Source organism: Tachysurus vachellii, chromosome 25, assembly GCF_030014155.1.
Source record: "Tachysurus vachellii isolate PV-2020 chromosome 25, HZAU_Pvac_v1, whole genome shotgun sequence".
Classification (NCBI taxonomy): Eukaryota; Metazoa; Chordata; class Actinopteri; order Siluriformes; family Bagridae; genus Tachysurus; species Tachysurus vachellii.
The window spans coordinates 7,207,609-7,227,312 of NC_083484.1; the positions used below are offsets into that span (position 1 = coordinate 7,207,609).

At 38.5% G+C, this 19,704-nt stretch overlaps 1 protein-coding gene across 1 annotated transcript in view; it reads right to left on the reverse strand.

Moving 5' to 3' along the window:
* Positions 1-5,074: 5,074 nt before the first annotated feature.
* The window catches only part of hs6st1b (heparan sulfate 6-O-sulfotransferase 1b), a 69,480-nt gene continuing 54,850 nt past the window's right edge, over positions 5,075-19,704 (reverse strand). The window contains exon 2 of the mRNA XM_060861355.1: positions 5,075-7,437. Within this exon, the coding sequence (XP_060717338.1) occupies positions 6,732-7,437 (706 nt within the window). The 3' untranslated portion in view covers positions 5,075-6,731. The remainder of the gene's footprint in view (positions 7,438-19,704) is intronic.

The following is a 19,704-nucleotide window of genomic DNA, read 5'->3' on the forward strand; positions in this document are numbered from 1 at the left end:
CATAAGCCTAACAGCAATCTCTTTACTAGCTATACCATGCTAACAATAATTCTAAATAATAATAATAAAAAAAAGTAAATGTGTAGAAATACCTTATTTACAATAATTACTGTTCACTGAATGATGGCTAATAATTTATTTATTAATACAATCTACAAATAAAAGAGTTTTCATGCAAATCATATACATGTGTATATATCCTCTATTGTTGAAGGGACATTGTGGTCTGCCATATTTATTAGAGCTCTGAAAGATTGAACAGAAACATGGAATTGCCTAGAGTGAGAAATATATATATATATATATATATATATATATATATATATATATATATATCTATATATATATACAGTATACAAAGACTTTGTTCATGTCAACTGACGTCAGTGTAACTTAGTGAAATACAGTAGTGTGTTAAAAGTGTTCTCATTTCAACAGAAGTTAGCCGAAGATAGCGGTTTTAAAAACAAAATACACTATCAAGTACATTCAAAGTTTCTTTACTGGGTCACTGAGAAACATACCGTGGACATAACGTTTAATAGTAATGTTTTCACAAACTACTTTTTCCAAACGTCCAGTTGAAGTCCAGTTGGTTTCTGAGTCCCTCTAAGGATTTTGTGATAGCTGAAACATCTGCACGTTTTTTTGGGTTTTTTTTAACATGACCTCAGATTTGGTCCAAGACACATTGTGTAACATTTCCATTTCCATCATTTAGCAGATGCCCTCATCCAAAGTGACTTACATTTTTAATATAACTGAGCAAATGAGGGTTAAGGGCCTTGCTCAGAGGCGCAACAGTGGCAGTCTGGTGGACATGGGATTCAAACTCACAACCTTCCGATTGGTAGTCCAACACCTTAACCATTAGGCTACCACATGACCACAAGTGTAACAAAATCACAACACACATTCAAACATGAGTACAGCTATCATATAAAGTAATTACATATGTGTCTTAACTGGCTGTAGTTGAATGAATCAAGTGTTTGTCATTTTAGCAAACTGAGAAATTATGGTATAAGATTTAAATGTGAAATGTACTGGTTTCCTACCAAAAAAACATCAGTAGGCGAAATAGTTAAGAAAATTGCTCGATGTTTGTGTGGACGCTGGCCTGTGAAGGACTAGTGTCCCTTTCAGGGTTCATCCCTGCCTCATGCCCTGTGTTTAGGGGATATGGGAATCTACTTCAACCCTGACCAAAATAAACCAGTTGGTGCTCCTGAATAACAAATCCATCCTTTCCCATAAGGCCTGTCTCCAGGCAGCTGTCGATCTGCATCGGTTATGCAAGGGAGCTGCTACCGGAAAAAAAGTCCTGCCTTTCCATCTGTATTATGAGTGGAGACAGATGGAGACCTGAGACAAAGGATCCCCGTCCAGAGTCCCGGAGAGATTTCCACAGTGTTGCTCTGGTGTTCCTCTTATTATAGCACTAATCAGTGTGTATATGCACTTATTAAACTCAGCAGGGTCTCAAGGTGAACCGGCTTGTTAGATGGTATACTGTAAGTAGTAGCAGTTTGTGTTGAATTATCTTCCATACGTTTTATGTGCCTAAAGTCAGCTGCATGTTGTGCAGGAAATGTTTAAAACCTCACACAAAACAAGACGCAACACATCCACAGAGATAATTAACACTCAGGAGACAAGAGGTGATTAAAAGCATTGGAAATGCCCTGTGCAAGGACACACACACACACACACACACACACACACACACAGACACACACATAAGGTGTGTCTCTCTAACTTGTGGAACTGGAATTAGCACTTAATTTATTTTTTGGTTTTACACTTAACAGTTTAGCATGAAATGACTTTATGCTCAAATATTTATTTATTTATTTATATATTTATTTGACACATTTTTCTTTATATTTTCTGTTAAGACATTTATTTAGCTGTTGTTCTTACCTTTTTGTTTTAATTACTGATGAGGTTTTCCTTGGAAAATTAACTTCATTAATATTCATTAATACAGTTCTTACTTCATTCAGTTTCCAGACATACAGCTGATCCTGACTACTTCAAAGACTTCTTTCAGATAAATAAATATCCCTCTTTATATGCTAATTTATCAGTGACTTTTAAAATCCATGCTTTTAATTGCTGATAAAAATGAGAACAGGCTTCATGCTGCTCTTTGCTATTCATTCAAGCACAGGTCAGTTATAAACAGTCTGAGAGACAGCATTATCCCGCTAAAAGAGGCGACCACCATCGTTGCCATGAAATGGTGTGCTTGATCTAGAACAATATTTAGTTGGTGATACGTGTCAAAATACCATCCCTACGAATGGCATCTCGTCCCCAGGTAAGCGATGCACACACACACACCCGGCTGTTTATATTATACAAATAAAATGTGATTTATCAGACCAGGCCACCCTTTTGCTAGAAAGCAACCTCCCATTGCTCCATGGTCCAATTCTGATGCCCACATTGCACAATGTACTGTGTGTTCTAATACCATTCTATCATAACACAACCTTTTCAGCAACATGTACAATAAAAGCTCTTCTGTGACACAGACAGACAATTACTTTTTACTTTACATTTTAAAACAGAACTAGCTTATTCAGCTAGCTAAAGATTTGCATGTCCTACACGTTCATAAGTCGGGATGTTTGCATAGAGTTGGTTGTTGAGTTGTGAAATGCCAGTATCGCTATACTTTTAATAGTTTACATAATTTATACAGTATATGCTCATCTGTCTCCATTGTCTGAGAAGCATTTGGTGCCTGAAGTGTAGACCTTCAACAGGTTGATCAAAATAATTTTCAATTTAATTCAATGTTATTTGTATAACAATTTTAACAGTGCGATTGTCTCAAAGCAGCTTTACAGGAATATACAAACTCTGACTAAAAATGACAAATTTTAACATTTAAATTTATATTTATCCCAATTTAGATTTTTTTTTATCTTTAATGAACCTTTCCCTTCTTTTAAAATAGATCATTGTAAAATAGATGCATTTGTTAACTATTCATTCATTCATTTTCTACCGCTTATCCGAACTACCTCGGGTCACGGGGAGCCTGTGTCTATCTCAGGCGTCATTGGGCATCAAGGCAGGATACACCCTGGACGGAGTGCCAACCCATCACAGGGCACACACACACACTCTCATTCACTCACACAATCACACACTACGGGCAATTTTCCAGAGATGCCAATCAACCTACCATGCATGTCTTTGGACCGGGGGAGGAAACCGGAGTACCCGGAGGAAACCCCCGAGGCACGGGGAGAACATGCAAACTCCACACACACAAGGCGGACGCGGGAATCGAACCCCCAACCCTGGAGATGTACGTGGAGGCGAACGTTCTAACCACTAAGCCACCATGCCGCCCTTGTTAAATATTATATATATAAAATATATATATGATGAAATAATCATAGTACTGAAAAAACATGCAGGTTGTTACTTTCCAACACTGCTTAAGATTTGATCATTTTTACTCTGATTCGTCAGAATTAAAACAATACGAAATGGACCCACACTCGTGGAATCAGCAGTCTGGGGTTCATTTCAGGTGAACATGTTTGTAGACTGCACTTCTGTTTTTAACTTCTGTTTTAGGTCTTACAATAAGTTGTAGTCTGTAGCCACTGCACATAGCAAGGCCCATAAAGACGGTTTTCCAAGGCTAGGGTTTGTCTGCACAGACCCATGACCTCAACTCCATTCAACGCCTTTGGGATGAACTGTAACGCTGGCCGCATGCAACATATCCTCATCCAAAAAAAATAAAATAAAAAATACCTGACCTCACTAACACTCTGGCGGATAAACGAGAGCAAATCCCTACACACAACATTTCGAAATGTAATCTATCTGTATATCATATTTTACTGTGATTTTGTACAGAGCAGAAGTCTGGAATTTATGAGAAATATTTGTGCGAAAACAATCCTGTCGTCAAGACACCCTGTTTAGTTAAGGGTGTGTTCTCGTGTCTAACTGCCTTCTTCTGTGTTTTTGGGACTGCATTAGTTACATACTGTTGCATGAGAATCTGGACTTCTGGCAAATGAATAAATGAAGAGTGTAACTATAATTGCGGTTAATTACATATTAACAGCGATTGTTCTAATTGCACTTAGACTCTATATAGTTAGTGTAACTATAACTGCAGACGGGAAAAGTGGTGAACTAATATTTTATTTTTTATTTTGATAAAGCAATATGGATATATTGAAAATGTGCTACTCAAACATCAACTGAAGTGTTTGTGTGTAAGAGAGGTTTAGGATCTGTTCTCAGGAAGCCACTCAGAGCACACCTAGGGAGAGACAAAATAAAAAGGAACCAGTTATACAACTTTTTCTTTATTTGCCACAATATCTCTGTACCATTGTTTGTGTGTGTGTGTGTGTGTGTGTGTATAATGAGCCTCCAGGCTGTTGGAGTGCTCACCCGAGGCTTCACTGCAGTCATTGCCATCTGCGTGCCTGTGTCGTTTTCCTCTCATCATCCTGACAACTCTACCATCATCTACCCTCTCACTTTCATCTTCCATGGCTTTTTTTTTTCCCTTCTTCTTTTTCCAACACAGGAAGACTTAGATAGCTCCCAGTGCTCCCAAGTCTTTAGTTAGAAAGTAAACACATCTGCGGCTTAATGAACAGTGAGAGCTTTGGAGGAGTTTCCACGATCGCTCCGATCCAGCACGAAGCGTTCAAAACGAGCGGCAATTAAACCGTCTAAAGGCGTCAAATGGAAGGATAATCGAAAAATAAATAATGATTACAATTAGAATATTGAATAGCATCAATAATAATTCTGGTGTTTTTCCTGTCCTGAAAAGATCCCGTTCACTCCGAGGATGTAATTCGTGTTCTTAGATTTGTTGTTTAGTTTAATTTAATGCAAGTCAAATAAAAAATAATGCATTTATGTTCAATTATTTTAAAATGCCCTTACAACAGGTCAGCCACGAACAATATTTTCTGTAAGAAGACAACATAAAATACAAAAAATGATATCATGTATTTCAATGACAAGTAAATCATTACATACGAAGATCAAATCAAAAATAATGGAGGCTTTTTTTATTAAAAAAGAAAAAAAAATTTTTTATTGGTAACTTTAGGGTCAATTTAGCATAACAGAAGTACTAATACAGTACAACAATATAGAAGATGAATGGAAAACAAAGGGGAGACGTATTTAAAATGTCTCATATTAAAAGGTTCTCTCACACAAATATAGAACTGTACACTCATACACACACGCTACATATTTCCACACTCTCTTATTAGGGCAAGTATGCTTTCATGAAGGATTGACAGAGTCGATTATGAAGTGCCGTCTCTGGCTTTGTCACATTTCTGCACAGGAATCGAACCACCTCGGTAATTGCGTCAGTGTTATACAGTTTGAATGCGTGGAATGTGAGAGGGACTTTAGTGTGGCGTCTCTATGATAAAGCTAAAGTGCAGGAACTGAGAGACTGGCTCGTTCGTGTTGAATGCACTTTCGTTTAGAACAGAAAGAAACAAAGCTTGCACGCACACAATTATATGTCAGTCACACACACACACACACACACACACACACACACACACAAATGTGCAGGTTTAAAGTAGAACTTCATGCTTTTCCCATTAAAAAAAGGATAGTGTTTGTTATCTTGTGTCCTAATTTCTGGTACTATTATTACAAGCAGTTGAGACTGTAGATGAAACCTTATTTCTTTATGGTGTGAACATGTCTTGGCAAAAACATCTCCATTTATCCGACGAGTAAAATGTCGTACCCAGAGAGGCTGAGCACTCACACAGTCAGCACATACAATGATAGAAACATATGCTGGAAATCCAAGGCCATGTCTGTCATATATATTACATATATCTCTCTTAAATCAAACTCAGTCGCCGCGTCTGTTAGTAATAATCTCATGTTGGAAAGTTCCAGTCTCTGCACTTCACATCAGTTCTTTCACAAGAAAAAAAAAGAGAAAAGAAACTTAAGATTTACACACAGAATATAAAACATTCTGAATATCCCCAGAATTTTGCATGACTTTCCTAAGACTTTTTTTTTTTCATTCTTATACAAAAGTAAGCTTTGTAGAATTCTGTTGCAGCTCAATGAAACAACACCTCACCTTACTGGGGGAGATTTTTTTAAGCATTTACAATTTTGTCACTTAGGTCTGAGGGTGGGATATTTGTTCACCCATCCAGAAAGGTGCACTCTCAATAACTACCATCTCTTGTAGGTCTGGCCCAAATTACAGCTTATTAGCTGGGGAAAGACGGAGAGCTTGCCATGATTCCTCTCTGTCTCTGAGCTGAGGAAGAAATAACCCTCTACCCATGATCTTTACCATTTCTCTGCCTCCGCATGTTTCTGTCTTTTCAAAGATTTCTGGGAGAAATGAAAGAAAGGGTCTATATAATGATCCCAATCTTTCTATATGAGCTGAAATAGAAATGGCTCCTTCACTCATCATTTCTCATTTCTTTCATTATGCACCTCTCTCTTTAAAGATTCCTGGGGAAAAGAGAGAGAGAATACCCATAATGATCCCTTCTCTTGGAAAAGGGCACTTCCACCACTCACCACCGTTGCCTGTTTTCCTTTGCATCTTATTCTTTAAAGATCCCTGGGGAACAAAGTCCTTGATAACCACTTTATTTCTCCATAGGCTGGCTCCATTATTTGTCTTTGTGTCTCTCTTTCTTTATAAAGAGAGATCGCCTGGGCTACCATCCACTAACAATCTGGTTCATGTAGTCCTCAGTGGGCAGCCGAGCCGTTCCCTCTCCCCCTGCGCCCTCCTCCCGTGCCAGGCTGTGGTAAGAGCCTCTATTTCGAAGCATCATTCTTTGCTCACGCCTCTCCAGCATGTGTGTGTACTGGTATCTCTGAAGGAACAGGTCCTTTGCGTAGTCATAGAGTTGCATGTCAAGCTCATTTAGCTCCTCAATGCGTTGCACGGTCTTCTCATCCAGGTCGACGCCGGCAGCACGCGTACTGTTGTACTGAACGAATGGCCGGATGAAGCGGAGACGGAAGGTGCGCTCGAACAGGTACTGCGTTTTGCGCTGAAACTCTGTGAGCCCGTAGAAAGCCATGTCACGCAGGTTCTTCTTAGCTGACTCGAGTAGGAGACGAGCACGCTGCTTATCTGGCAGAGTGGATGCATTATAGCAACCTACCAGACTCAAATCAGCTAACATGCGCACCTGCCGGTTGTTGGCCAGGTTGTATGGGCACTCCATGAACTGCTGAAGGGTGCAGCCCGACCAGTCCACACCATCGTAACAGGTGGGAAGCTCCTCGGGTGTCGGTGTGCGGCCGTCACACATGTGCAATGACGTCTTCCATGTGGCGCCTCGTTGCACGTGCCGCCACTCACTTAGGTATCTTGACACTGGGTCCCGAAGAAGTGTGATGTAATAGAACTTCCTGGAAAAAGCAATGAAAAAAATTGTCAGTGACAAAAGCATTTATTATTTTACAAAAATACATCCAAATGCGTCATCTGGGATTTTTTTTTAAAAATGATGCAGTGATAACACATCCCATATTGTCTAGACGGGGAAAAAATAAAAGACTATAAATAGTTTTTCATATCATTATCAATGTCTGCATTATCACATGCCAACATGTGACAGAGAACAAAGCTATAAAAAAAGGAAGTAAGGGAGACAGATGAGAAAAGTGAAGCAACACCGTCTTCCGGAAGCTTAGTGCTCCAGGCTATGGCTGCACTTCATCTATCAGACTGTAATCCCTAGTTACTAGTGCTCTTTGGTCGAATATGGCAAACAGGGATCTTATGATGCTTTAAAGCAATCATTTGAGAGCTTAGCCGTTTTCTCTGGTATAAATCCACACTAATACAAATTGTCGCTACTAGCTTGTAAACCAGCAATAAAAAGGTTCAAAGGTCAATAAAATCCACTACTAAAGACTAGCCAAGCATCAGCAATTAACATGAAACTGTAATCAGACAAAATAGGTCCTTAGTGTCTTGACAGTATTTGTTGATGTTCCAGATTATTTAACACAGTCATTTCAAATGCTTTACACAAGAATGGTGCAAACACAAAGATAAGGTTTTGGCAAATTTGGAATTAAGCACAAATTTGGCTTCTCAGAGAACACCACAGATTGGGTTATGCTTACAGTACAAAAGGACCTACAATGGACACTTGGGTTCAAGTGTTGTACAAGGAAAAAATATCTTGATTGGGCACAGGAGCTGGAAGTCAGGAAGACAGGAAATATGCCCGGTTGAGTAAAGCCAGGTTCTTATTGCATCATGCAAACTCATGGAACCGAAAGTGATGCAAGAAACAAGAGCTATCTTATTTAGTGTGAATCGTTCAGCCTAGAGGTGGTGACATAGTGTGGAACCTTGATAACTTACTGAAGAATCTGGAGATTATTACTGGTGAAATCGATCCCTTCATTAATACGATTTATATCATGTGATCATTTAGAGAAATTACAAGAATAACTCAAATTATACCTAAATTATAAACTGAAAGTAACTGATTCGTTTTAAACTAAATCACTTGAAATAAATCATTAGAACGTCCTCATGCCATTTGCATGCATGATAAATTATTTAAAACGTCAATGGTTTAAAAAAAAAAAAAAAAATGGTTAAATGTCAGATGTCTTATATTCACTGTTAAAAATGTTTGGGGGGAAAAAAGGTTACTGTGTTATAGTTACAAGGGCTAAATGGCATCGCGATCATGGAATCACCCATAAATCGAAGCCATAAATGTGCAGTCATGGCCTCTACATGTGCCCCAGAGACCCTGGCAGCTTCATATTGTCCATCACTTCTCTTCCTGTCTGTCCTGTCTGTACTCACAGAAATCCACATCTTGAAACATCATCACAGGAGAAGGAGAGAGAGAGAGAGAGAGAGAGAGAGAGAGAGAGAGAGAGAGAGAGAGAGAGAGAGAGAGAGAATTGCTGGAACATTCCTGAGACTGAGTGTAATCAGAGTTACCTGTAGTGCAGTGAAGCTAGAAGGCTGACTTTGACCTTGCTGACACAATCAAACATACTAAACATAGGTGCATAAAACACACTTGCCAGGGGGACGTGACTACTCCCAAGGCACGGAATAAACAAACAATTCATTTGTTCCAAAAACAAACCGACATGCCCACTGGTGCATACCAAATGAAAAGCCAATCATAACCCTAGCTTCAGCTCGTATAGAACAGTACTTTCCTTGTTTTAATACACTTGATGACTTCGGAAGACGCTGATAGTTAGCTGCTTAGATGGATGATGCGTTTTAAAGCACGGAAACCAGCGAAATGTTCAGGGTAGCCATTTTCCGGGACGATGGCTGGATGAGATGATCGTTATTTCACCATCTTTACGATGCGGATGGGACGCTTGTTGACTATAACGTTACTTTAGTATGTTATGGAAGCAGGAGTGATAAAAGGAGTATGTGTGTTTGAAGGTGTGTATTTTTCATGCCTTTTCCAGCCCCCACTATGGCAGACAGAATAAGATATTAGCTAATGTTTGCAAGGTGACATCCCTTCATCCTGGCCTTTTATCAACCAGACAAGATAGTGGTAGGGGAAATGGTAGGGGAAATCTACTGCAAAGCAAGCCTTGATTTAATCAGGAATCTTTGGAAGTGCACAAAAAAAACAAGAAATGACAAGACGCTAGGTCCTTGTTATAGAGCAGAAGTGTATACTAGATATCAAATGCTATTATGGGAATTTTCTAAAGCAAAAGAAACAGGAATATCAGGAAAACATTTAACTAAACCCCAAAAGCCATGAAGTCACTTGAACTTTATTTTGGAAAGCACCCAAGTTCCTAGCCTTTGCACAATCTAGAAAATCACCACACGGCTGCTATTTAACGGTGTCAAAGCATCGCAGGGAAAACTTTAACACACACAGCAGGTTGTATCTCAGGCTGAGATTCTTGTACCTTATACTGACAAGATGTCAATGCTAGTTAGCGAGTGTTCTTCACTTTTCCGCTGTGTTGGTAGTTCAGTTCCAGGTTTCAACAACCTGAGCAACTTAACTTTGTGTCCATCAAAAAAGTGGACAGTGCAAGAAGATCGGTGTTTTTCAGGAACAAATCATCGGATGTTTAATTTCTGTACTGTTTATGATACAGGTTTCAAACTTAAGGTTAAAGGGACAAACACCACCAACTGCCTGGTCTTCATTTTAAAAATTCTAAGCATAATAATGAAACAGTTCCTAGTGACCCCGTACTCATCATTTTTGCACCATATAGAATGATGTGCACACATTAAACCTAACTGCCTGGATCACTGTGAGTGATTACAGTGATAATCAATCTGATGTGTGTGATGAAACACATCAGATGTTGACATTAAATGTGATTCACAGATTCTTTCCAAATGCAAAAAGCATACATCGGTCAGACCTTAAAGATGTTGAAAAGAAGAAAAGTGATATGGTGCAGAGAAAGTGAGCTGGGAAACTAAAGCCATGCAGCCATGCATATATTTAGCAGAGATAAATGTGATATTTATATATAAAAAAAAATCTTTAAGCCTTTTAACCCTTTGTCCTAGAAATTCATTTCAATTCAAATCCAATTTTATTTGTATTGCAACAACTTTTAACATCGTCACAAAGCAGCTTTACATAAATCAGGATATAAATTATACATTTTAAATTCAGCCCTTAAAAACATCCCAGAGGTGACAGTGGTGAGAAAAACTCGCTGAGGAAGAAACCTTGAGTAATCCTCACTTGCGTAACACCGGAGAGTGCGATTATCAATAATTTCCCTTCTATAACAGTGTTCTTCACTGTTTAACAAAACATGAAGCCCGTTTTGTTGAAGTTGTCTTGTAACTGATGGAGAACTGAGTGCAAATCTGTCGCACTCCAAAGCCACAGTCATGATTTTTATAAATGTATCATCCAAAGCAATCCCATTTATCTCCAGGCTGTTCATCCAAGGCTTATTCTGCAAGTTACTGGCGTTAAACTAAAGAATACATGTTATATTATGGCTCATAATATTACTACTATTATACTGTATATAATATTAGGTCTTTAAATCATAAAATATATTCTCACACGTATAAAACTTTCCCACTTATTAAAAGCAATAATAGTTCATATTCCTGCACCTTTCATTAGTAAACTCAAACATCTGGTTATCAAATTGTTAAAATAAAACTGTTTGGTGGGAAAAGAAAATATTATAGTGATAGCGATTATAGAATAGTAACAACATTGCTAGTGGAAAATCCCTGGCATGGCACATGAAGTACTCTGAGCAGGCACAAGGGGGCAGAGTACACATATAAACTGCTTTGGAAAGAAGTGTGAGGATTAGTAGCATCTGAGCTACAGAAGTAACAGCTGACTGTGTTTAGCATGATAATTGCATATTTGTTCACCATGGCCTGATGATTTCCATAATCTTGCAGCGAAGGAGTGGAGATGTTTGGAGACAAAGTATAGAGAATAAAAAAAAGGGAAATTCTAGGTGCATAAGAGGAAGTGAGAGGATGTAGAGCTCTAAATAACAACTTTGGCAATAGGTGTAGTGGAAAAAAAAAAAAACTAAGAGGAGGAAGTGAGGAAACCAAGAGCAACAATCCACAACTGTCATAACAGGCACAAGCCTCAGAAAAGTAACCTGACACAGACAATTCCACCTCATTATATTACACATGTACAGTACTACATGCTAAAATAAAATCACAACCTTCCCCATGCAGTTTCAGACATTTTCAGGTCTAACGATCACTTCTCAATAGCCTTTTTCATTTCATCCGTTTACTGCTCTAAAACTCATCCATCTCTTTATCATCTGGAAAAATCTTCACCACGCTGTGAGACAGAGCATATTACGATTATCAAACTGGAGCGGTCGCAGTGAGAAGTCAGCTGAGCTGGCTTTTTAATAACACCGCTCCCAGTTTCCACGGTGATTAAACTCGTGCACACGTCCCAACAGATTAGCGGATCCTGTTCTATCCAATAAAAAGGTAATGGCTGGGCGGCCCACTCTCTAAAGCGCCGGTCAATACCAATAACATGGCTGTTGGGCTAATTAACCAAGCTAACCTAGAACTTGGCCCTGAAGAATGCTGCATAGAGACAGACACTAGATACCGATAGTGACTGAGTATAGAGTGCTGTCTCGGTGGAAAAAAACATCCCACACACAAAAAAACGTGACCTCAGCTATTCAGAAAATGTTTGTCAAAATAAGATACAGCAAGCCTGTACATAAAAATGTGTCTCAAGGCAATATGTGCCTACATTATCCAACTTGCTACGATGCCTTGAGTGCATTTATATGTACAGTATGTGTGTGTGTGTGTGTGTGTGTGTGTGTGTGTGGTAAACAACACAAAATCTTGGATATTGTATAAGCCTAAATAAACCAATTAATGTTTGCTAACTATTACTCAAAGATACATGGTAATGGTACAATGTGAACACACCAAACAATACCACCAAGAACACACCGATATTTTTAAGTTTCTTCACTACAACAAAATTAGAGGAGCTTTTTCATCATAGTGGCTCACATTGTGTGTATAAAAGGCGTTTTATTGACAGTGATAGTGAAATATATTTTTTTGTATTGAAGTAGTGTGGGGATGAGGGACAGCAAGGCAAGACAAGATGGTGACCCTATGAAGCACCATCTGCTATAAGCTCTAAATACAAATCGAGCGGCTTCGAGATATCGGCAGAAGACGCAGGTCTTTCTGAGGAAGAGAACTGCTCGGATTTTGACAAGTCACTCATTTTGACTGAGCTGAAGAAAAGCAGCGGTAGAGGATGCAGATTTTCCTCGTCAACGTCACAGTGTATGTTCTCAAATAGGGAGAAAATGGAGCAAAAGTTTGAAAAAATGAACGAGGGAAAAAAAAAAAAAGATACGCACCTAAGCACACTCGCATATTCAGATCGTGCATCTTTATTTGTTTGCACATTTAGGCGTCCCAATTTCTGCACGATTTCCTTATGCTGGGTTTAAATTTGAGAAGTGGAGCACTGGTACATTATTCATGTGAGGAAAATAAGAAAGCGAGCCAGCTGCCACAGGGTTCCCCTCAGCCTTCTACTGCATCCTGGCCTCACATTCTCACTGCCAAACAGCCTTTGAACATCACGAATCACATTTGCGAGCGCACAAAGAATAAGGTGCTGCTTGCTCCTCTGCACAGCACCGAACACACAAAGACGCTATCTTTCAGCCCGAGTCGCTCCGGCTCAGGGCTGCCGAATGTGTGATGCTGAGAAAACCTTCTTGAATGTCTTGTAGTTGAAGTTGCACTCCTAGTCTCAAGTAGAGAGGAGGCTGAGTGTCTTTGTCTGAACATCCAAGAAAGGCCATGTGAGAAAAATGAAACTCTTTCTCTCTCTCTAATTTCTAAATCCATTCGCACTTAAATTTATTGTTACGAGGATGTTCTGAATGCATTCGACGGTCAGGCTGCGACAAACGTTTATACGTTGATTAAAAAGTTTGACTATTTTAAAAATATTCTAAATATCAAAAACATCTGTAGGTAAACATTCATTACCAGCATTTAAAAAAAATAATAATACTATAGAACTTGTTTTCTCTGAATTTCCCTCAAAAATAGCGTGTATTTTGGGGTCCAAAATTCTGAGACTACACAAAAATTCTGGAAATGCTTTTAAATAAATAAACAAATTTTTTTTTTTTTTTAGAATTTTGCAAATTTCAAATATTTCATTTCAACTATTCAATACTGAAGATGTCGAATTTCTAGGTCACCATTTTAAGTTTAAGCAAATGTATGATACTGATGATGTTAACTCCTTTGTACAAAAGGTCAAAATTTCCACAAGTCTGATCCCTACCACTGTAACGTATTCAGGTGACACACTGATAGATTTGATCTTACACGGACCATCAGGTTGTATATAAATGTGTGGACGCTCTGTTTCAGCTCAAGTGCACATTAAAGCAAAATGGAGATGCACCAAATATTAAGAAACTAAAAAATTCACATACGTATTTTTTAGATTTTACTTTTCACTCAAGTTGCTGCTGATTAATATTTATATTAATGACAAAAAAATGTAATTTATGTTAAACTGAAAAAAAAAAATAATAATAATAATAATTATGGGTTCAGAATTCTTTACCACAATACACAATGTTAACTTTTTTTTTTTAATATTTAAAATAATGGGCAATTCTTGTTAAGTGAAACAGATTTTGAATGTATGTTTGAACATTTATTGTATTGATTGTATGTTTTAATTATTTATGGTGTTTAGAATTAACACTAAACACTGTAGCATTATTATATACTTTAGCATATTATGAGCATGGCACCGAAACCTGCCCGCTGCCCACTGCTCCGAGTGTGTGTTCACGGTTTGTGTGTGTTAACTGCTGTGTGTGTGCACTTTGGATGGGTTAAATGCAGAGAATGAATTCTGAGTATGGGTCACCATACTGAGCCGTATGTCACGTCACTCACATATATATATATATATTCTAATTATAAAATATAATTATATCATTAACATTAAAAATTTCTCTTTTTAATTCTATATAAATGTATGTACTGTATGTATTTAGAAGATAATCGTTCCATACAGCTTTGCTACTCATGGTCAACTTTACATAATGCTTATAAATGCATTATTAATGTAGTATATTACTTAATAAAATATGCAAATAAGATACCAAAGATAAAAGAAACAATGTTAAAGATGTAGGGTTAGGGTTTAGGGATAGGGTTATTCATATGAGATTATGTTTTGTCAGTTTCAACACATCAATTCATCATACAATTCATAAATATAACCATGAACATATATAATTATAGTTGGATAAACTCAGAAAGATGTCTGCCCTCCAGTATGCATCGTGTTTGTTGTTTCAGCAACAAATCATAATTTTGTCAGTTTTGTTTTTTCATTAATCATTCTAATAGTTTGTATTATCTTTAACACAAAGAGATGGCTGATGAAAAGCTAAGTCAAGCTAAATCAACACACATCTTATCTTACTAGTCATTGACAGCATGTACTGTGACCCAAGCAATGGTCCTTGTATTGTAATTATCAATACCTGCCATTTTATACTAATCATTACTACTAATCATGTAAATGGATGTCAGATCTGCAAATCTAACAGGAAAATACGATTCTACACACTTTTAATGATGATCTACATACAAGAACGTCACTTAATGAGATGAACACGGTGAGATTTAGCCCCTGTGACGTTCATCATATAAGTCAAAGATTCGTTTGAGCCTACTTCCTCAATCACTTCACACTCAGAAACAGGGTTATGTGCTGTGCAGTACTTTTCCTCTAATGAAGGTAAAAGTTAATGATACTGGGAACGGCTGCCAAGTGGCTTCAAATTATCCTCAAAAGTAAGTCATGCCACTGAGGTCAGAGGTAATTAACACTCGAATGACACAACAGTCGATCCTTGTGCTCTCTGGCTCTGCTGGCTGGATTCTTTTATAGCACTAGACGAGCTCTTTACAGAGGAGCGGAGCCGACTTCCAAGGAGCACCATGAAAGTGAACAAAAAGCAAAGGAGGGGAGTTCAGTTGTGCCAACTACACCAACAAAGGTGCCAGGAATGTTTCATCTATTAGGAAAGATTAAAGCGGTGCTTCTTCCTGACACCAGAAGGGCCTGACTAAGAGAGATGGTAAGGAGGAGACCAACCAAAGAAAATGATGTGTGTTCAGAACGAGAGACGGCCACGGAAAGATAAAGACAGATAGAACAAGAGAGAAAGGCATGAAATGGGATGAGGTGCTTGCTGAAGGAAGCCCATGGGGAGATAAAGGAAGGCTTGATCCTTTCTGCTGTTTGACTTTGGCTCTGCGATTCGTTCCAATAAATCACAGCTCCTTAGAAGTGTTTTCAGGATATGGGCCGTCCAACTCAGTGGACCAGATGGAACACACACTGCACAGGTGAGAGCACAGGGCTACACAGAGAGAGACCAGAACAGGACAGCTCATTATCCCAGGATTCCTCTTTGTCCCTTATTTTATTTTTTGTTTTTTTTTTACTTCCTTGTCTCACCCATGTTCTCCCAAATATAAACCCGCATAATACACTTCATAAACAAAAGGCAAATCATTTCTGTAAAGCTGTGTTTTGACAATATCCATTTTTAGAAGCAATATATAACGAAAATGTTATTCGAGTGTGTTACTGTTTCTGTAGTAACAATTTATGTAACAATGTTTTTTGTTACGGGTTAGAATTAAGAGTTAAAGGTGGGGTCTCCATTGTTTGAAAGCCAATGTTGACATTTGAAATCACCAAAATAAACACGCCCCTAACCCAAATGGGTCCCACCCCTGTTTTGATAGCTCCGCCCCACACATACTCCAGACAAGTATAACCCAAGTATAACCCAGACAAGTATTTATGGCGGAACCTGCTGGGGCAGCTGATCGAGGGGATATTTTTATCAATAAATGAACTCAATGAGTAATACTATGGTAATACAACTGTGTTTTTGTAGTACTGCGTGTTGTACCATGAAAGGTTTAGCTCCGTTTCTCCCGGAAGGAGACGGTCAACACCTAGAACCCGAGGCAGAGCTAATGTTAGAGGCAGAGGTCGTAACGTTGCTGCCGATAACATGGAAACAGAAGACTTGGAACGTGTGCGCATGTTTCAGGCACAAAGACTTGCAGTAACGCAAGTGAGTGTATTGATTGATTTAATATTCTGAAAAACGTATTCTGTTAGTCGTTCTTCTTGCCTTATCGTAAGCCTTTCTTCGCTTTCTTCCTTTGTTTTTATCCGCCATGTCAATGTTAAAACCGCTTTCTGCTAATGTCACACATGAGCACTGAACACTCTCTCCACCCATATTGAGAAAACACGCCCCTTTCTGCTCATTGGCTACACGTTAGTTTTGTTTTTGTTTTGTTTGGCGGCCCAACACAGTTTTCTGAAGCATTTCTCAAACAACGGAGACCCCACCTTTAATTATTAAGAGAGAGATAAATCAAGACGTTGGTAAAGGAATGACTGTTACGATTTAGAATGATTGCTATAATATATGTGATGACAGGAACTAAACTGTTTGTGGATACGGTTAAAAGTTATGACAAGATATTCATTAATAAATATTAAAAACGTAATCATTAGCAAACTGCTGAGAGGATTAAAATACTTCAGGATGTGATTAATTGGAAAATAATAAACTCCGATGTGGTAACCACATCACACCACCCTGACATTGATTATTTTCTAATAACAGCATGCAGTGTCATGTTTTATTCCTTACATATCAATAGCAAATAAATTCATGCATAAGAAATTAATTAAAGCAGAAGGGTACATCCTTATTCCACCCAGGTGTTCTGCATCAGTGTCACTGATAATAATTGAGCAGGAGACTCTAGGCAGTGTGTCGGTTTTGTGGTGGCAGGTGTACCACCACAGAGGAGGTGCTAGAAAAACTCTAGAAACCCTACTGGAATTCTGCACACTCCCTGGAGCTGTGCAAAGTGGAGACATCGCATCTAATCAAAGCAAGTGAATGAAGCCATACAAAAATGCTGCGTACTGCCTTCTGTGCTAGATAATCTGGTTGTGAAAGGGCCAGTGCATTGTGGGATTCAGGGCTATGAGCATCATTTATAACCCCTGTTCTGAAGTCTCTTTATAACTCACTTTATATAGGACAACATTTAGCTCTAATTGAGGACCAAGCAAAGTGTTTCAGAGACTGAATGGTGTACTTGTGAAATAAATAAATACGGCAACAGAGCAGATAACGGCATGAACGATAAGTTCCTGTAATGTGCAACAGAAACAGGTCATGAGTTCAAATCCTACACAGCCACCTGTGTCCAGAAGTCCAAGGTCTTGATTAAATATAAAAATCAGATCCTCAGTTAGGCTTATTACATTAAGCTACTGGGCTAAAGATGATCAGAAAAGGGACAATTTTCAACAAAAAATGAATTTGACAACAAAAACAAGAGCTTTGTGTGTTTGACAAAGTTATTATTAAAAATTATACACTGTGCACTTACACTGCTTTGTTTACAAGGGTCTAGTGTATGACTTTTAGAAGCGTATTATTGTCTCTAATGGAACGCTAACATTGCTACTACATTTACATTTACGGCATTTCACAGACCTCCTTATCCAGAGTGACGTACAAAAGTGCAAATGTCTTGATCAATCAATACATTAACACTGGTCCACTAGGTTACAGACTTGGGATACAACCTAAAACCTTTTTTTTTGGAATATACATATAAAACAAACAAAAAATAAAAGCCAGTTTCAGGAAGAGGAAGGTCTTTACCCATCATTTGAAGATGGCGAGTCTGTTCGGACATCTAGGGGAAGCGAATGCTAACACCTCGGTGCCAGGACAGAAAAGAGTCCTGCTGTATGATGTACAGCTGTATTATTAATCGGAAGTGGAATTTATTTCCCAGGTGATCGCAAATGGCACCATGACAAATGGCATATAATAAAGATAAAATGAATAAAATTACACATAAAATTGTGCTAATTTGTAAGGTGGAAAGTTCACTGGAGTGTCACAGGCCACCTTGTAGCCATAGCCATCTTCTGAGTAGCTTCTGATCTAGTCTGAGTAGTAAAATAGTGCAGAGAAAAGTGAATCGTGATGCATCTAAGATTTTAGATAATAAATGGGACAATAAAAGTATGTTGTTATTTTTCCAGAAGTCAAATTCCAAATACTGTAGACATCCCATTTGTTACAACTCAAGTCAAAAGCGGTAACGTGAAGCGCAAGTTGGCAGCAGTTAGTTGTCAGTTGCTTTACGGTACGTTTGTATAAATTTGGTGTAGCGGTACAGTCACAAATATTATTTGAATAGCCCTGGATTAGAGGTTTGAGAATGTTCGAATCCCAGGACCACCAAACTGCCACTTCTGGGCCCCTGAGCAAGGCCCTTAACCCTCAATTGCTCAGCTGTATAAATGAGATAAACCTAAGTCGCTCTGGTTAAGTGTGTCTGCCATAAATGTAAATTAGGTTTTGTAAATACATCAAACTTTGGGATTATCCTTAATGCTGTGGAGCTTCATAAAGGTTTTTTTTTTTTAAATAAAGCAAAAAGAGAAGATCATTCAGCTACAAGAATCAGACAGATCAGACCACAGGAGGAGGTTGGAGCCTGATTTAATAAAGCCAGCACATGTTGGGTCCCCACAGAGACAGGCATGACTCCTTCATGCTTATTAATGAGCAACTGCTCCCAGGTGAGTGGCGTGCAGTGAGAATCCTGCAGAAACGCTCAGGCAGGAATAATAACACCCTTCATAAATCCACAAGATAATAAGATCCTCTCCCCTGAGACGAGAATGTGCGACCTTTGACCTCGGCAGATTTCTTCATCATGGACGAGCCACAGGGACACGGAGCCGAGACCTAGACATGTCCGTCCTTCCTCCAATTACTTCAGAGACTTTCCGAAGTAGAGGGCATGCACAACGGACAGTCCATCAAGGTTTATTATTTTATATTAATTTATTATACATCACAGTACAGGAGGATGTTATGTTGATACAAACAGCTCCCCAGAATCTTCTAGGCAGAATATAATACAGAGGGAAAAATAAAAGGAGTAAGACACAAGAATAAGGTCAGGTCCCTCAGCACAACCCTAAGTAACTCAGAGAAAGAAGAACGTGTAAAACA